The sequence below is a fragment of the Miniopterus schreibersii genome (genome assembly GCF_964146895.1).
Source record: "Miniopterus schreibersii genome assembly, chromosome: 12".
Taxonomy (NCBI): domain Eukaryota; kingdom Metazoa; phylum Chordata; class Mammalia; order Chiroptera; family Miniopteridae; genus Miniopterus; species Miniopterus schreibersii.
This window is the reverse complement of record NC_138112.1, coordinates 57,141,270-57,158,272: the sequence shown is the minus strand read 5'-3', so window position 1 is coordinate 57,158,272 and position 17,003 is coordinate 57,141,270. Positions and strand designations below refer to the sequence as shown.

The following is a 17,003-nucleotide window of genomic DNA, read 5'->3' as shown; positions in this document are numbered from 1 at the left end:
AGGCACAGACCCTGTCTGGGTGGAATTTGGCAGCCCCAGCCCCAGGGTCCCTGGTGCAACCTTGGTGCCCAGGCTCCCGGCCCTCTCCTAAGGCGGCCAGGCAGGAAATATTAGCCACATTACTGTCTGGATTTCCCCTAACTGATTGGCAGAAACAGGAGTTTATAAGGGCTGAGCAGCTGGCCCAGTCATGGCCTTTCCGCCTCTCACTCCCTTCCCCCGGCTGGCACCTCGTGGAGACCCAGAACCTCCCCCGCAGAGCTGATTCAAGCTCTCACTGGGCTCAAACAGTCATGACGGGAGCCAACTGTAAGAGCTCTGAAACCCATGTGCAGCGGGCAGCGCAGGAAGCCAGGCGGCCTTCCTGGCAGCTCAGGGCCACCAGCGCTCGTGCGCGACTGTGCCCCCGCCACCGCCACCAGGCCAGCAGCCCGTGCCCAGCCCTGCACGGGCCCGCCGCAGCCCGGCCCGCCTTGCAGCGCCTTAGGGACAGGAGCCTGCCCGCCAGGCGCCCGCCGCGCGCATCCAAGGGTACAGTTACTTTCCGCCCTGGGCTCCGGCTCCCGCGACCTGGCCCACAGCTGCACGCCAGCAGCCTGCCCCGCAAACTTTCCTCTCTCTTTCTCGTTTCCTTTCCACAGAATGGTTCTTCTACCAACAAACTCTCCAGCAGCTTAGCGCAAATCCTCGCTCTCCTTCCCCAAATCCAAGTCGCGCGCTCTGGCCGGGTTCCGGTGCCCGGGGCCAACCCGGCCGCGCGCCGCGGGTCAGCCCTGACCCCCTGCCGCGCCCTCCCGCTGCCCGGGGCACTCACCGATCTGCGCCAGGCACAGCTGCAGGAGGCAGAGTCCCCAGGCTGCGCGCCACCCAAACTTGTCCATGGTGTCGGGCGGACCGAGGGGAGCGAGCGAGCGGAGCCGGGGAGTCCGGGCGCACGGGGCTGGGGGCCGCAGGGGACTGGGCACGCAGGCAGGCAGCCGAGCCGGTCAGGGGCTGGGGGCTGGCTGGGCAGTGAGGGCGCCTCGGAAGTTGGCTGCAGTTTTTATTCAAGGCTCCCGGTGACCTAAGAGGGAGGGAGGGAGCGAGCGAAGGACACACCCAAGCGAGGGGCTGTGACTAAGCAGCGGGCAGAGGTTTAAGGCCGTACCAGCCCTCCCCGCGCCCCCGCCCCGCTCTCCGCGGGACGCCGAGCCGGGGCTTCCCGCGCGCGCCACGGGGAGGAGCGGGTGCTGGTGAGCCCGGGACGCGCCGCTTCCTCCCGCCGCTGGAAGGGCGGCCTCGGCCGGGACGCCTGAGCCCTGAAGTCTCACCCGCGGGCTCAGCCTCTGGCCTCTCCTCGCCGCTAAGTTTCTCTTTGAATCTGGCGGGGGGGGGGGGGGGGGGGGGTTCTCTCCGGGTTTCACAGGCAGCGGCGTGCGCTGGGAGCGAAGCTGGGGCCGTGGCGCGTCCCTGCCCCCGTGGGGAGCTGGGGTGGAGGGCTGGGGCTCTTCGGGGAGAGAGGAAGAGCGCTTTCTTTTCCCCTTGAAAGAGCAGCCAAGTCCCCACCCCTCAGGTGGAGCTTTGCCTCTTATCAGGACTGTTCAGAGAAAGATGAAGGTCGGCCCTGGGGCTAGCATTTGGCTCCACTAACCCACGTGTACCCCACAGTCTCAGGCTCGCGCCTGTATTGATCCACCCGCACCCATCCACCTGCACCCGTCCACCCCTCCACCCACACCTGTCCACCCTCACTCATCCACCTGCACCCATCCACCTGACTCGTCCACCCATCCTCCCCAACATCCTCCGTCCACCCGTTCATCCATCTACCCGTCTTCCCTTACATCCTTCCAGGGCCCACACATCCATCCGTCCTGCTGTCCATCCATTTATCCAGCCACCCTCCCCTACAACTTCCCCTTCATCTTTCCATAAGCGCTTGTCCACCCTTCTTCACACACCACATGCATTTATACACTGCCTTTTCCTCCGTCCTTCCACCTGCGGACCTGGTCACCAGTGTATCCACGCACCGTCCACCCCTCCTCACACATCCACGCATCCATTTATCCACCCTCTCACCCACCCACACTTCCATCCACTCTTTCTTGCTCCCATTTATATCCTTTCTGTGCAGACATTAATCCATTTCCCTCCATCTGGTCTACCCAGTAATTCTCAAAAGGGAAGGAGATGGGCATGGTCTTCAGGGAGGCATTTTGAGTTTGAAAACTCATATTTGCATTGTCATTTCACATCTACCTCTAATATACTGTGGTTTAATCTTTGAAAATCAAAAGTAATATTAATTACCAATGTGGACCACTGAAAGCAAATAGGAATGGACTTCTTGCCTGGTGAGATACACAGAAAATGATAGTGGTTATCAGTGACTGTGGCCAGACCCCGAAGGAGCCATTTCACAATTTCTGAGGGAATGTAATTTCTTTTTGATTTTGTTATTTACTGGAAGAAATGGAAAAATGGAGAGAAAGTGCACTCGTCCATCTTTAATTGATCAAATGTGTAGTGAGTGCTCCAAGATGTCAGCAGAAACGAGACCTGCCCTGTCTTCCAGGGGCCTCACACTTGGGCAGCAAATGAGGCTCATGAGCAGGCGGTGACCACACAATATGTATGCAGAGTGCTCTCAGTCCTAGAAAAAAAGAGTTGCACCCTTTCCTGGGGAACATCTAGTTCAATGTCAGTTTTTTGGTTTTTTAAAAGTATTTTTAAAAATATGTCTTTATTGATTTCAGAGAGAGGAAGGGAGAGGGAGAGAGATAGAAACATCAAGGATGAGAGAGTCACTGATCGGCTGCCTTCTGCACACCCCCTACTGAGGATTGAGCCTGCAACCAGGGCATGTGCCCTGACTGGGAATCAAACCTTGATTTCCTGGTTCATGGAGCCACGTTCAACCACTGAGCCACACCGGCTGGGCCATGTCAGTTTTTACATTGGGGATAGTCCGAGTTCCGATAGAGAAAATGTTTAGTACTGAAAAATCACTGGGCCTACTCCCCGACCACTGGGCTGGCATTCCATGATTCAAGGGGTGGCCTGCCTGAGATGAAGACAGTGCCTCTGAGCCCCACCTGAAGAGCAGGCACTTTGAAAAACGCTGTCAGTTGTAGCAGGGTTGACCCTGATGTTGTCTGTGACCAAGAGGACACTTTCTTAAAACAATTAGAGGGCAAACTGGCTCCCAGGTAGATCCTCAGGCGTTAACCTCGTGAGAAACCAGCCCTGCTGAGTTCCATGGAAAGAATCTTAAAGAGTAGCCTTGGACACATTGCCTCCAAGGCGTTCGGCTTTCATTTTTTGGAGGAGGGGAGTGAAGCAGGGTGGATATTTACTAGGAACAATGTCTTACGGTGTCCCATAGAACTTGGAGGTTCCTTGGAGGCCCCTCAGAAACAGACACAGAGGTCAAAGCAAAGGCTTAAGCACGAGCTGTGCCTCCCTCACCTTTGTTCGCGTCCCAACAGCGAAAGTTCCACTCACATCGATCTTACACACTAGACTGCTGTGTGAGATTTCATTCTGACAAAGGATTCTTACTTTTTAAAAATATATGAAAACTACTACACCAGGTCATCTCAAACCCTGGTCCCTTCCGAGTTCGTACGGTAAAGAGTCAGCAAATGAGTAAACAGGTGGACAGTGCTTTGCAAAGTATAGCAGGGCATGCAAATTCTAGGGATTGCAATTAGGGTTCCTCTCCCAGGGGGACTATTGGGCGAGCCTGCTTCCTGATCGTTGAGGGAGGGACTGAGGTTGTTGGGCCCCACTCCACAACTGACTCATTTCAAGCTGACCTGGTGACTGACTGAGTCAGGGTCAGCCTTAGGGAATTCCTGGATCACCTCTCTGAGCTCCTCTGTCATCTTCGTTCCAGTCCAGACACACCACCCACACCACTGGTCTCACAAAGACTTTCCCATGCTCTTCCTGGAGCCTCCATAAAGATTAAATCCTTAAAGTTACTAATTTTAGATATTCAGTATCTGTCGTGTGCTGCACCAGATAACCTTTCTAAGCCAAACTATGGGATGTGGGAAACGGAAAAGGAGAGCTTGAGTTGATCTGGGTTGACCTGAGATCACATATTTGGCAGGAATCCAGGGCGCAGTCAACAGCCTTGGGTGGAGAAAGCCCAAGTCTGAGCACCGGCTCTCCCTGGTATCAACCAGTGACTACTCAGGTCACTTAACCTCTGGGAGTTTCAGTTATCTCATCCACAGAACACAACTAAGAAGACCTCTCTCACAGCTCGTTATGAGTAGTAAGTGAAAGAAGGCATCAAGACCTTCACAGGGGTGCCTACCTCACCGTGGGGCCCAATGAATGACCTGCTCACCTGCCTGGGGACAGGACAGGTCTATCATGTGCAGCTCTCGGGGCTCTATCTCTGGCTAAGTAAGCACGCATTACATAAATGCATAAGTGACTCTTGTTCTGTTTCTTCCCAACACACCTGAGAGGGGACCTCAAGAATCACTGAGCCGATAGGTAGAAGCATTTAGACAGCTGGACACTTTCTAGGCAAATGGGCGCAGCAGCGTCATATCTAGGTGACCTCTTTCAGAAGACCCAGTAGAGCCAGAGCATGGTTCACTCTGGCAGACCAGTGTTTGTTTATCTTTTTTCTAAATATTGGGGCTTTCTGGCTTCTGTCTAGCAATTAATCTTGTTCTTCTTAAGTAAAGAAAAGTCTAAACCAAATGTGAGCAGGAGTGTGTGGTGTGAGAATGGGAGGTGGGGGCCTGAACCATGGGATTTGAGGATTATAAATACAGAAGGTCACTGGACTCTTTTAAAGGGACAACATTCAATTCTGTGTCCTAGAGAAGGAGCAATCTGGCAAGGAAAAGAGAAAGTGCTATTGCAGTTAAGCTGCAAAAAACAAAAATCCATTCTTAGTTCACCCTCCCAGTGTGAATTCTGCACGTGCAAATAAACAGTGGGAAAAAGCTCTCGTGAAATAATTATTAGTAAAGTCTAAACCAGTAATTTGGGAAGCAATCTTCATGATAAATAAATGACGTTGAATGACTGATTAATCTCAAGCTAACCAAGTGTAATAATGGAGTTGGGAAGCCTTAGAATTACTAAGGCTTTCAAATTATGGCAACTAAGGTAGTCAGTGTGACTGCTGCACCCTGGGAATTCCGAGGGGACAAGGCACCTCTAGATTCTAGATATGTCCATGTCGGTTGCAAAATGAGTTTTACACAGATCTTCGGATGTTAAAATAATATGCCAATAGGACCAACTCCACAATTAGATGGTAACTAGTTAAAAATGTGAATTTTTGAGGATGAAATTTGCATTAATGATGTGTGACTTTATGTAGCAAGCTAATTGGGAAGAAGACAAATGAAAGAATATATTGTATGTGCTATTGTTGCAAAGAAATGTAATTGTGTTTCTTTTAAGTACATGTAGTAACAAAAATTCTTATTTATTCATTTTCTCTCCTCTCCAAGCAAATTGTTAGTTAAACATCTTTTGGAAGGCTTTAAGGGATCTGCATTAATGAACATTTAAGCGTAATGTGTGTTGGTCACACCCATGGTTAATATATACAGGGGCAGGCAAAAGGAGGTTTACAGTTGTTTGTATGGCAAATAATACAATAATTAGTACATAATGATACAAGAATAAACTCCATTTTACATATTCACAGCTATAAACCTACTTCTTTTGACTTCTGTAAATGGTCACTAATATCCTTGGGGCTGTCTGAAAATAGCTTGTTCTATTCATTCATTCACTATGTGATTATTACGTGCTGAGGAAAATTTAAACATTCCTGATTCTGTCATAATTAATCATCACCACTTCACCACTGCTTCTATCGCCACCGCCGTCATCATCATCAACAACAACAACCCAGCCACCAATATTGTCAACATTGCAGCTAACCACCAGGTCAAACCTAATGACATTTAATTGTCACAACAATGATCCCATTTTACAGATAAGGAAATCAAGGCTTAGGGAGGCTACGTCACTTATCCAGAGGCACATCTTCATTTAACTTAAAGGAAATCTTTCTTGCTATTAAGAGATATAGAAATAGACTTGGAGGCTTTCCTGATTCTTGATCTATCACAAATGCTAACTCAATGGAGTCTTAATTTGTTTTTACTGAATTATATTCCAGTCATTTTCTTTTCAAAAGAAAGATCTCCTTTGGAAGCTTGTGCAAGAGTTGAGGAGATAGAGATAAGGTTGTTAAGGGAGAGAGTGGAGAATGTTTATTGTCAATGAAAAATTAGGCTCCTAAAATATGGCAACTTTAAATGCATAAACTCAGGCCTTGATTACTTACTTGAAGATTTTAGGTTTGCCTAGGACTGTGCCTTCATTCTTTATAGTATCATTGTGAGATAGCTGTATGTCCTGCCTAGAAACGTTCAGGTGCTAGAAACAGAGAACAGTGTTCATTCCTCAACGATTTCTGGATTGCTGGCCCAGACCACATACTTTAGATCCTTCTCTGAATATCGTACCCAGATGCTTAAAGGTAGTCCCTGGCAGCCGTAATTTTACTCTGGGACCCCTACCTCCCATGCCCATGACTGATTGATGGACTGATGCAAGTTGGGCCGATCAGAGTCTTTACTCTAGAAATTTGGGATTAGAGTGTGGCTGAACACGTAAGACACAAATTTGGAAGCTGTGGGGTAGCCGCAGGTCTTCATGTGAATGGAGAAACAGGAGAAAGAGAGTAAGGCAGAAGCTCAGAGAAAAAGCAGAAATCCTTGAGTTCTGACACTTTTCAGGTCCCTTGTGTTAGTCCATTCTTGACACCTGACTCCATTCTTGCCCCTGATTTCTATGATGCACCCTCGTGACCTTCAATAACCCCCTTTTGTTCTCCTTGCGGTAGCTTACACTGGTTTGTGTTGCAACCAAAAAGACTTGATGGATAAAGGAGGGGATCACTCTGTTTACAGTAAACAGAGGCTCAAATGAATGGGGAATGTACCTACACTGACGTCTTGAATTCAGACTTTTGACTCTAAATCTCAGGTCTTCCGATTCCAAGTTCCATTCTCTTAAAACTACCTGACCTCTCCTACAACCCCCCTGCCCCCCCATTATCATCCGATTATACCCAAAGAATGCAATTATTTCTCCTTCACTGTTATAGAATCTAGACATCTCTGACTTGCCCACAGTTGCTTGGAAATCCAAATGAGTGGCAGGTCTTCTGAGTCTTGTCTTCCCAGTTCTCCAGAAAGCCCCTTTCTGTCTGAACAAGCCTCACAGTCTATTTCAAAGGCAATACCTTTCTGCTGGCAAATGGTAGCAGCTGCTTCTCTCCCAAACACCCAAAGGGCAAAACTTCTGGGCTCCAATGTACAGGCATGAGGTTCCAGCCAGGTGTTGACGGGCTTAGCATCAGCTCCTGCAGAAAAGGGAATAGGTAATGAAGTTGGATGTGAGGCCAGGCCAGACCTGTTTTATTGCTGGATACTATTCTTCAACCACAGTAGGAACTGCTACTTTAGAAGGCATTGCGTGGGTGAGAAAGAGACTCGAACTGAATTAGGAGAGGATGTGGTGAGGGAGGGGAAGGAGGGAGAAAAGAAGACAGATCTTGAGAGAGCATATGAGAGGTGAAGAAGCACAAAAGACGCAGATGTGAATCCACTATGACATGAAGGGAAGTAAAAGTCTTCTAACCATCAATCAGGAATTTAGTGGACACCTGTTATGTGCACTACATGGACTAAGTACCGAGGAAAAGCCATAGATGAACTGGACCTGTCTTCTCTCTTCAAAAGATTATGGTCTAGATCAGGGTTGGCAGGCCAGTTGCCTTTATTTGTTCCAGAAATATCTAGTAAGCACCCTTCTGCACCAGGCACTACTCTAAGCACTGGAAATACAAGAGCTAAAAAAGACAGAGCTATATTTTATTATCATTGAGGAGGTGAGTGGGGGGGGGGTACAGGGTAACTTTAATAAGGTGGATAAGAAAGTCCATCTGAAGAGGTGACATTTGAGCCAGACTTGCAAAAATATGAGAGAAAAGCTTGCAAAAAAGAGGGCACAGCAAATGTAAAAGCTTGAAATGGGAATGTTCTTGGTTTGTTTGAGGAACAGAAAAGGCCAGTGTGGCTGGATCAGAATGAAAGAGGAAATTAATGGTAGGAAATGATATGATAGAGGAGGTCGAGGTCCAGCTCTTGTGTGGCCTTGCAGGCCATGGTAAGAAGTTTTGGATTTTATGCTGGTTGCAGTGGGCTGATTTTGGTGGGTTTCCCTTTATTTTTCAGCTCCAATTAATTAGTTGTGGCTGCTTAGGTCACTGTGATGAGAAAGATTCTGAGATTTTTTTATTTTTTTTTAAATATATCTTTATTGATTTCAGAGAGAGGAAGGGAGAGGGAGAGAGAGAGATAGAAACATCAATGATGAGAGAGTCATTGATCGGCTGCAGCCCACAACCCAGGCATGTGCCCTGACCGGGAATCGAACCCCGATCGCCTGGATCCTAGGTCGATGCTTAACCACTGAGCCACGCCCGGCCGGGCAAGATTCTGAGATCTTATAACTCAATTGGTAAGAGTTCAGTGGTGGGTTAATAGTATGTATCACATCTGTAGGATGGGGCAATAATAACCTGAATAATCAATATTTGCCATGTCTGATCAGGATGAAATATTACATTGTATTAGTCAGAATAGTCCAGGTAGTGCTGCAGTAACAACATCACCAAAATCTCAATGGCTTGACACAAACACCCAAGAGACTTCTTGCTATGCTAAATCTGTTGTGAGTCCAGACAGTTCTTTCAGGCAGCTGTCTTCCATGCAGTAGCTTGGTGATTCTGGGTGTTTTGATTTTATGGCATCTCCATTTTAACGCAATTGCTGATATAAAGGAAAAGGACAGTAGAAGATCTCATACCAGAGGTTAAATGCTCTGGCTCAGAAATAATATATGCCATTTCTACTCGCAACACATTGGCTAGAACTGGTCACATCATCTCATGTAATTGCAAGGAGGCTGGGAAGGGTAATTCTCCACTACATAAATGTGCCTAAAGGTAGAGAACCTAATGTGAGTAAGCAATAAAAATGTAGTGTATGTCAACTTTAAAGAAAATCCAGTGACCCCCCCCCCCACAAGGCAGTTTGTAATGAGCTGAATGAGGAGTTGTAAATAATGAAGGAGTTCAAAGAGTAGTGAGGGAGACTGGCATACTTCAGAAAGGCTATAGAAAGAAGGAATATCTGAGTGAGCTCTTGATGGATAATTTTCTCAGGTGGTCACCCTCTAGCTCAATCCTCCTCACCTCAAGCCCATTAAACTCTTTCTTCTCTTTCCATAATCCACCCCTCATGCAGCATCTTGAAATGGACTCCTTGCACTTATCTGGCTCTTTATATTTATAATTTTGGGTGCAACATTATATGATGCTAAAGAGCATTATTTATTTGCTGTGCAGCCTTGGGCAATTTACTCAATTCCCAGAGCTTAAGTTTCTCATTTAATGCTTTATATAATTATTGTGAAAATTAAAGTAATTATATATCTATTTAGCTTAACAGAATTTGGAATATAGTAGGGTGCAAAAATTACAGTTATTATTTTTATAAATAAAGGCTTTACCCATCAGCTATTTGTTGAGTGTTTGCTTGTCCCAGGCACTGTGCGAGGCACTGTGGATTAGTGATGAACACACCCTGTAGTCCGCAGTCTCCAATAGTATATAATCCAATGCTAATGTTTATTATAAGAGAGAGGGCCATGGTATGCAGTTTTTCCCAAAATTATTTTACTACAGACACCTCCTCTTTTTCAAAGAAATTTCTCAAAAAAATTTGTGCAAAACATAATTTTGAAATCCCTGAAATAGTGTGTAAAATTTTAATATTGATCAAATAAATAAGGTCTTATTTACAACATATTGTGACAAAACCCAATAGAGTACAGTTTATCTCTATGTATATCCATGTATAGAAAAAGGACTGGAAGAAAGAGGGCATACAGACATGAAAAGATGCTCAACATCACTGAATCATTAGAAAAATGCAAATTAAAACCATGAAGAGATATGACCGCACACCTGTCAGAATAGCTATCATCAATAAATCAACAAACAACAATTGCTGGTGAGAATGTGGAGAAAAGGGAGCCCTCATGCACTGCTGGTGGGAATGCAGATTGGTACAATTACTATGGAAAACAGTATGGAGGTTCCTCAAAAAATTTAGGATGGAACTGCCTTATGATTCAGCAATTTCACTTCTGGGTATATATCCAAAGCCAAAACAAAACTCTAATTTAAAAGAATATATGTGCCCCTATATTCATTGCAGTGTTATGTACAACAGCCAAGATATGGAAGCAACCCAAGCGCCCATCAGTAGATGAGTGGATGAAAAAGCTGTGATACATACATACAGTGCAATATTACTCTGCCGTAGAAAAGAATGAAATGTTACCATTTGTAACAGCATGGATGGACCTAAAAGGTATTTTGCTAAGTGAAAGAAATCAGACAGAGAAAGACAAATACCAGATGATTTCACTTATAGGTGGAATCTAAAGAACAAAATAAACAAACAAAATTGAAAGAGTCTCATAGATAAATAGATAAGACTGAAGGTTGCCAGAGGGGAGGAGAATTGGGAGACTGCGTAAAAATGGTGAAGGGTTAAGAAGTACAGATTGGCAGTCACAAAATAGTCACAGGGATGTAAAGTACAGCATAGGGAATGTAGTCAGTGATATCGTAATAACTATGTATGGTGCCAGGTGGGTACTTTAAAAATCGGGGGGAACACTTTATAAAGTATATGACTGTCTAACCACTATGCTGTACACCTGAAACTAAAACAAAATAATATTAAATGTAAACTATAATTGAAAAATAAAATTTTTTAAAAAGTACTGGAAGAATATGAGGTGGGATTCTTGGTGATTTTTTTTCTAACTAAGTGAATGAAAGGAGAAATATGGCACAAAAAGAATATAAAAATCTTTCTTAAAAATTTTAATTAAAAAACTTTAATCATAAATACAGACATACAGATAGTGAGAAAAGTATAATAAATTCCCATATGCATCACCCATCTTTAACAATTAGCAACTCCTGGCCCATTTATCTATCTGCCCCTCCTATTTGCTTCCTCACCCCTGGACTATTTTGAAACAAATCCCAGACTTCGTATCTTTTTATCTGTAAATATTTCAATATTATCTGTAAAGTATAAAGGCTCTTTAAAATAACATAACCACAATAGTATTATTCCATTATTGGTGACTTTAAGTTTTCACCACTAGAGGTTTGTATTATAAAAATATATATTATTTTAAATCAAACAATCTTATTTTAAAAACATTTTAAGACGCAATAAACATAACTGGTGTATTCAGGTCTGTGGGAGTGCACACACACACACACACACACACACACACACACAAACACACACGCTTGCTAAGTGGCTCTGACATCCGTTAGGGAACCTCCCTAGTCCTGAGGGCAGTCTCCACCACATGCTGGGTGACCTTGCAGCAAGAATGGAGAGAAAATCCCACCCATCCTCACCCCAGTTCTGTGGGACATGGGCCCACAGGGGTCTGGCCCAGTCTTACAAGTGCTGTGAGTGGCCCAGTCAGGTGGCCTCTGAAAAGTGATGCAGAGGGGAGGTGACAAACCTGCAGATCAAGAGGCCGGGCTACCACGTGGACTCCTTCAGAGAAGCCCTGTCAGCCCTCTCCTGCCAGCCAGCTGATGCACCAATGTTTACCATCTGAGCTTTTAAAGCCTTATCAGTCACTTTAACCTCTGGGTCAATGAAATTATCTTCTTTTTTATTTTTTTGAAAATATGATTTTATTGACTTAGAGAGGAAGGAAGAGGGAGAGAGGGAGAGATGGAGAGAAGGAGAGAAAGAGGGAGAAACACCAGCTGCCTCCCAAATGCACCCTGACCAGGGATCAAACCCGAAACCTGGGCATGTGCCCTGACCAGAAGTTGAACCGGTGACCTTTTGGTGCACAGGCAATGTTCAACCAACTGAGCCACACTGGCCAGGGCTGGGTCAAGGAATTTAGAAGAGCAGTTCTCACCAGCAGGTTTGGCAAGGGCATGAGAACTCCGAATACTCAGGGAAAACCAAGGAGAAAACCCAGAGAGCGAGGGTGTACCAAAGACATATTTGGCTTCTGTTCGGGTCATACCGAATCGGGCCTTCTCAGGAACAAGCCCTGTCCCCCTCCCCAGGCCCGGCGGGGCTATGCCAACGACGGCCAGCTCTGTGCAAGTCACGGCTTGCCTTGCTGGGATGGAAAACTTTTACTGTGGCCTAGCCTCGGGGTAGGGGAAGGCTCCCCAGGACAGTGGGCCGCGCGTCTCTCCTGACAACCAAGCACGGCGTTTCCATCGCCTCGTCTTGCGGACGGACAGCCCGTGTGCAGGGACCGGCGCCAGGTCCCCTCAGCTGCTCCTGTGCTGGAGGCGGGCGGTGAGGCCTGCCAGGCGCAGAGGGTGATGGGCACCCCATCGGCTGCTCAGGAGCTTTCCTTCTTTCTCACTCGCCATTCCTTCTCTTCTTTTAACGTCTGTTTTCTTTCTGAGGCTCCCCCTTTCTCTTTCCGGGCCCTCCTCGCCTCCTCACTGCTCAGCCTCTCCCCACAGCCCTTCATTTCTCTCTATTTCTCTCTCTCCACTGGTTTCGCCTCCCACCAGCCACATGTGTGTCTTTTTAACCTTCACTGTGGCTCCTTCCACCTGGGCCTGCGCCCCGCCACCGCCTCAGCCCGGGTTTGCCCCTTTCTCTTTCCCCACCCACAGAGTCAGCCCCGGGCGGCCTCACGCAGGCCCCTTGTGCCTTTCCACCCCCGTGGCACGCAATCTGGAAACCCAGGACGGCTGTGGGGTGCGGCCTCAGGGCAGCCCTGGGTCACACCTGTCCTTTCCCTCAGGAAGCAGCGACAGGCTTCTCTTGTTGGAAAGACAGGCTGACGGGGAGCTTTCCCAGGGGGTGGGCGTGGAGGGCACAGGACACGTTTCGCTGTCTCAGTAGTTATGGAGAGGCCATCTCCAGGGAGAGAGAGGCAGGACTACAATTTATGTCATTGGGAGGCACTGGGAGAAAGGCTTCCTCACGATAGTCACTGAATTTCGGGTTATATGGCCAGTTCAAGATAAAGCATCTGAGAATCAGAGAGGTTAAGTGGCTTACCCACAGTCACACAGCAAGGAACTAGTACAGCTAGAGATGGAACCTGGTCTCAAGCCAAAGCCCTTATTTATTCCACTGCCTCTATGACGGAGAAAACTGGCTAAAAAGACTGCCTTTTGCTGTCTTAACCACCCCAAGAGTGGCTCTTATCACCGACACCTCAGCATTTGTTTCTCTTTCCTTCCCTTGACTCATTTGCATGTCATTTCCTCTAGGAAACTTTGCAGTGTGGGTGTAGATGCCTTCACCTGCCCCAAGGACTCCTCGCCCACACCTTACCTTATTGAAGCCACCAGTGCCTTGGGCGAGTTCCTGGCGAGCCTGCAGCTCCAGGGTTCAAGCTGCCTGAAGCCAGAGCCAAAGTTTCCCTTCCCCCGGGGTGCTCACAGGCACCTGCACTCAGGATTTCAAAGTCTGCCTCAAGTTACTTGAGACCTGGGGTCAGGAAAGGAGAATTGCAGCCTTCTCAGGGTCAGGCTAAAAGGCGCTGGCCAGGTGGAGCTGAGCTGCTGAAGCTCCCGCATTATGCCCAGGACCCCTCGGCCCACCAATGACCTAGCCGGTGCACAAACAGGTCATCCTGCCCTCAGCGCCCCAGGCAGACCTCTTCTGCTTTGACCGACAAGGCAGTGCCCCTGCAATGTTGAAAACACTCTTGGCTAAAGAAAAATAAAATATAATGAAGAAGAAAAAATTACCTGGATCTCGCTTGTTATTAAGGCATCTTTGCTTTTGCATATTTGCTTTCGGTTTTGATCACATGTGAGCATATTTTTCCTTTTTACACAAGTGCCACTATGGCGTACACCCCATTTCCCCCTCTGCTTTCCCCCCTAGTAATGTAGTCTATAGTGCTCGTTTTTCAATGTAAGGTCCAAAAAATTTACTCTTTTAAAATTATGTCTAGTATTCCATCAATTGGATGTAGCAAAATGTATTAAAATGTTTCCCTGCTGTTGATGCACATTTAAGTTGCCTCCTCTGGTCACAATTGTATAAAACATTCTAATGGATATCTTATGCAGGCAACTCTTTGCATCTATTGAGTTCTTTCCTTGGAAAACTTACCAGGAATGGGAATGGTTATGAGCAGTTTGGTTATGATATGCAGTTAGTATTGAGAGTGGGGTCCCAGTGACCAAGTTAAAAACCCAGGTTTGGCACTGGTTAGCTGTGTGACCTGGGACAAACTACTTCACCTCTCTAAGTCCCAATTTTCTCAAATGTAAAAATAAAAGCTGATATGTAACATTCAATCCATGGGGTTGTAGTGAGAAGTGAATAAAATAATTGAATGAAATGAAATAAATGATATTCCATATTTCTCAGCTATTACTAGTACTAGCACTATTGCTGCTATGATTGCAACTACCACTAACAGGATTTTTCTGTTCCTTTAGACTAAGCTGACTCAACACCATGTGGCTGAAACCCAAATATTTTTCTAGAAGCAAACGCAAGCTGGTTTGCAGTCCTCCAACAGGTCAAGTGATTTTAAAACTTCTCACTCCCTTCATAGCTCTCACCCAAGTCACCTGCTCCCTTCACAAATCTACTGTCCATCCTGAGTCTGACATCAGTCAAATCTCAGCTCTTACGTGGTTTCCTTTAAGGTTCTTTTAAGGCCTTTGTGGGACCCTGGCCCTCTTAACTTTGGAAAGCACACTCGAGATCACACCAGGCCTGTTTAAACCACCCTTCCCCCATCCTGCAGAAAATATAATTATACAAGAGCAGCCGTGGAGGAGTAGGTGTAACGTGATGTTTTGTATTAAATTAAATACTTACTGATTTTGTTTTTGTGGTTTGCATTAAGGTTTAGGGGTTCAATGAATGATGCTTTCCACCTTCCTTCCTGAGTTCAAAACCAAATAAAAACACATTCAGAAGTCAGAGAGATGGAGATTGAAACACCAGCTTCATTACTAAGAAAAGCTGAAGACTATGGCTTAAGTAGGTAGCCACAGGGAACTTTCTAATACTGTCCCTGGAATGAACTTGAAGTACATCTTCCCCCAAAAATCACCTCAGGCTTCCCCCATTTGCCACAAAGTGGGCGGTAGCCCAGAATGGACTAGAACTGCAGGTGGGCATATCTGAAATCGAGGGAGAGGGAAGAACCGAGGGGGAGAATGTTCAGTTTCTCTCTAAACCCACTGTCCGAAACACGGGGGTAAAGGCTGAGCGGAGAGGCAGGAAGTATTTTAGGCCAGGGAATGACAGGTTTCTTTCTGGACCCAGGACCTGATCCCAGGCTGACCTGCTTGCTGGACGTGATGGCAACAGTTTCAGTCTCAGCATTTTGACCTTGTGTTGTCTCAGGGCCACGGTGAGAACCTCCCCAGTCCATGCTTGGTGGGCTTATAGAGAACTGTCTTAAGATGCTCCTGCTCCATCCCAACTGCTACACCTGTTTCATTCATTTTATAATCACAGAAAAAATGAAGGCTTTCCTCTTCTTCCACCTATCAGATTTTAATTACTGAGACCACATTTCCCAAGTTACAGAGAAACCTCTCGAACATACTTCAGTGGCAAGAGGAGCTGGGATACCAAGCATCTTGGAGATTTGGGAAGGAAGAGTGTCCTTCTGAATGAGAGGATGAGTTGGTGCTTTTGAATCTGGGCTGTGAAGCGCGAGAGACTTAAACAAGCAGAGTCTGGGGGAGGACGTCCCAGGTGAAGACACGGATGAGCAAAGGCACTGAGGTAGGAATCTGCGGGGAGATTTCAGAACAGGCAAGTGTTCCTGTGTGGTTGGAGATAAAGCTGGGAATGTGGGTTTAGCAGTTAGGATTCTCTGAGCTGCAAGCAGTGAAAGTATGTTTCAAACTGGCTTGGGCAATCAAAACAATGCATCATGTGCTGGAGGTCCAGAGGCAGGGGAACTCCAAAAGCAATTTGCTCAAGGCTCCATGTCCGTTTCTCTGTTCCTCTTGGTTTTCCTCTGCTCTGTGTTCACACTGCCCTCATGGTGGCAAATCCCCATGGTGGCAAATCCTCATGGTTATCAAATGGCTGCCAGATGCCCCCAAGGCATAGGAAAAAAAATAGTTTTGCTTTCCCAGCAGCCCTGAGCAAACCTCTACTCAGATCCCATTGATGCTAAATGGCTTAAAATAGCCCATTCCTGAACCAATCGATGACAGTGGAGCTACCATGAATGGTATAGAGTCATTGCCTTAGCAAAATGCAAGGTAGGGAGCCAACCACAGCGACTCCTATAGTAGGCTTGTGCCGGACTTGCAAAGTCTTGAATCTCAGCCTCGAGAATCTGTATGTAAAATAAAAAAGCATGGGAGCTACTGATTGTTTTTCAGTAGGGAGTAGATAAAACTGAGTTATGGGTATAATTATCTGGATGTTTTGATCAGAAATAACCCAGCAGAGGGGAGTAGATGTGGAATTACCATGTGCCCACTGTCACCACATCTTCTCCCATCAAAAACGGCTCCCAGGAAGGGAGCTGCTGTTGTCATTCACATCAGGTATGAATGACTGATGAGCTATAACACCAGGGGGAAGGGAAAGGAGAGTTTTGATGGAAGAAACATTGCAGACAGGACTTATAGGATGATTGGAGATGGGGACAAAATTTAAATGATTCCGAAATTGTAAATTTGGGTGATTTATATATGTATATAGTGCCATGAATAGAAATATAGTCATCTAGGGGAGCCAGTGAGATGATACTGAATCCATAAAGCAGATGCATGACAGATAGTAATGACAATAATACTAAAATGATGCTAATAATGAAGTAATAGTAATTAGTAACGTAAATGAGCATATATTGAGCAGTTAATA

The 17,003-nt window shown here is 46.3% G+C and overlaps 1 protein-coding gene across 6 annotated transcripts in view; it reads right to left on the bottom strand.

The window, feature by feature from the left end:
• The window catches only part of CD44 (CD44 molecule (IN blood group)), a 79,269-nt gene extending 77,907 nt beyond the window's left edge, over window positions 1-1,362 (bottom strand). For 4 of the 6 annotated variants that reach the window (XM_081153801.1, XM_081153802.1, XM_081153804.1 and 1 more), the window contains exon 1: window positions 815-1,048. In XM_081153801.1, coding sequence (XP_081009927.1) covers window positions 815-881 — 67 coding nt within the window. In that variant the 5' untranslated portion in view covers window positions 882-1,048. Of the gene's footprint in view, window positions 1-814 lie in introns of all 6 variants that reach the window. The other 2 variants (XM_081153806.1, XM_081153803.1) reach the window with 2 other exon arrangements.
• Between the last annotated feature and the right edge of the window lie 15,641 nt (window positions 1,363-17,003).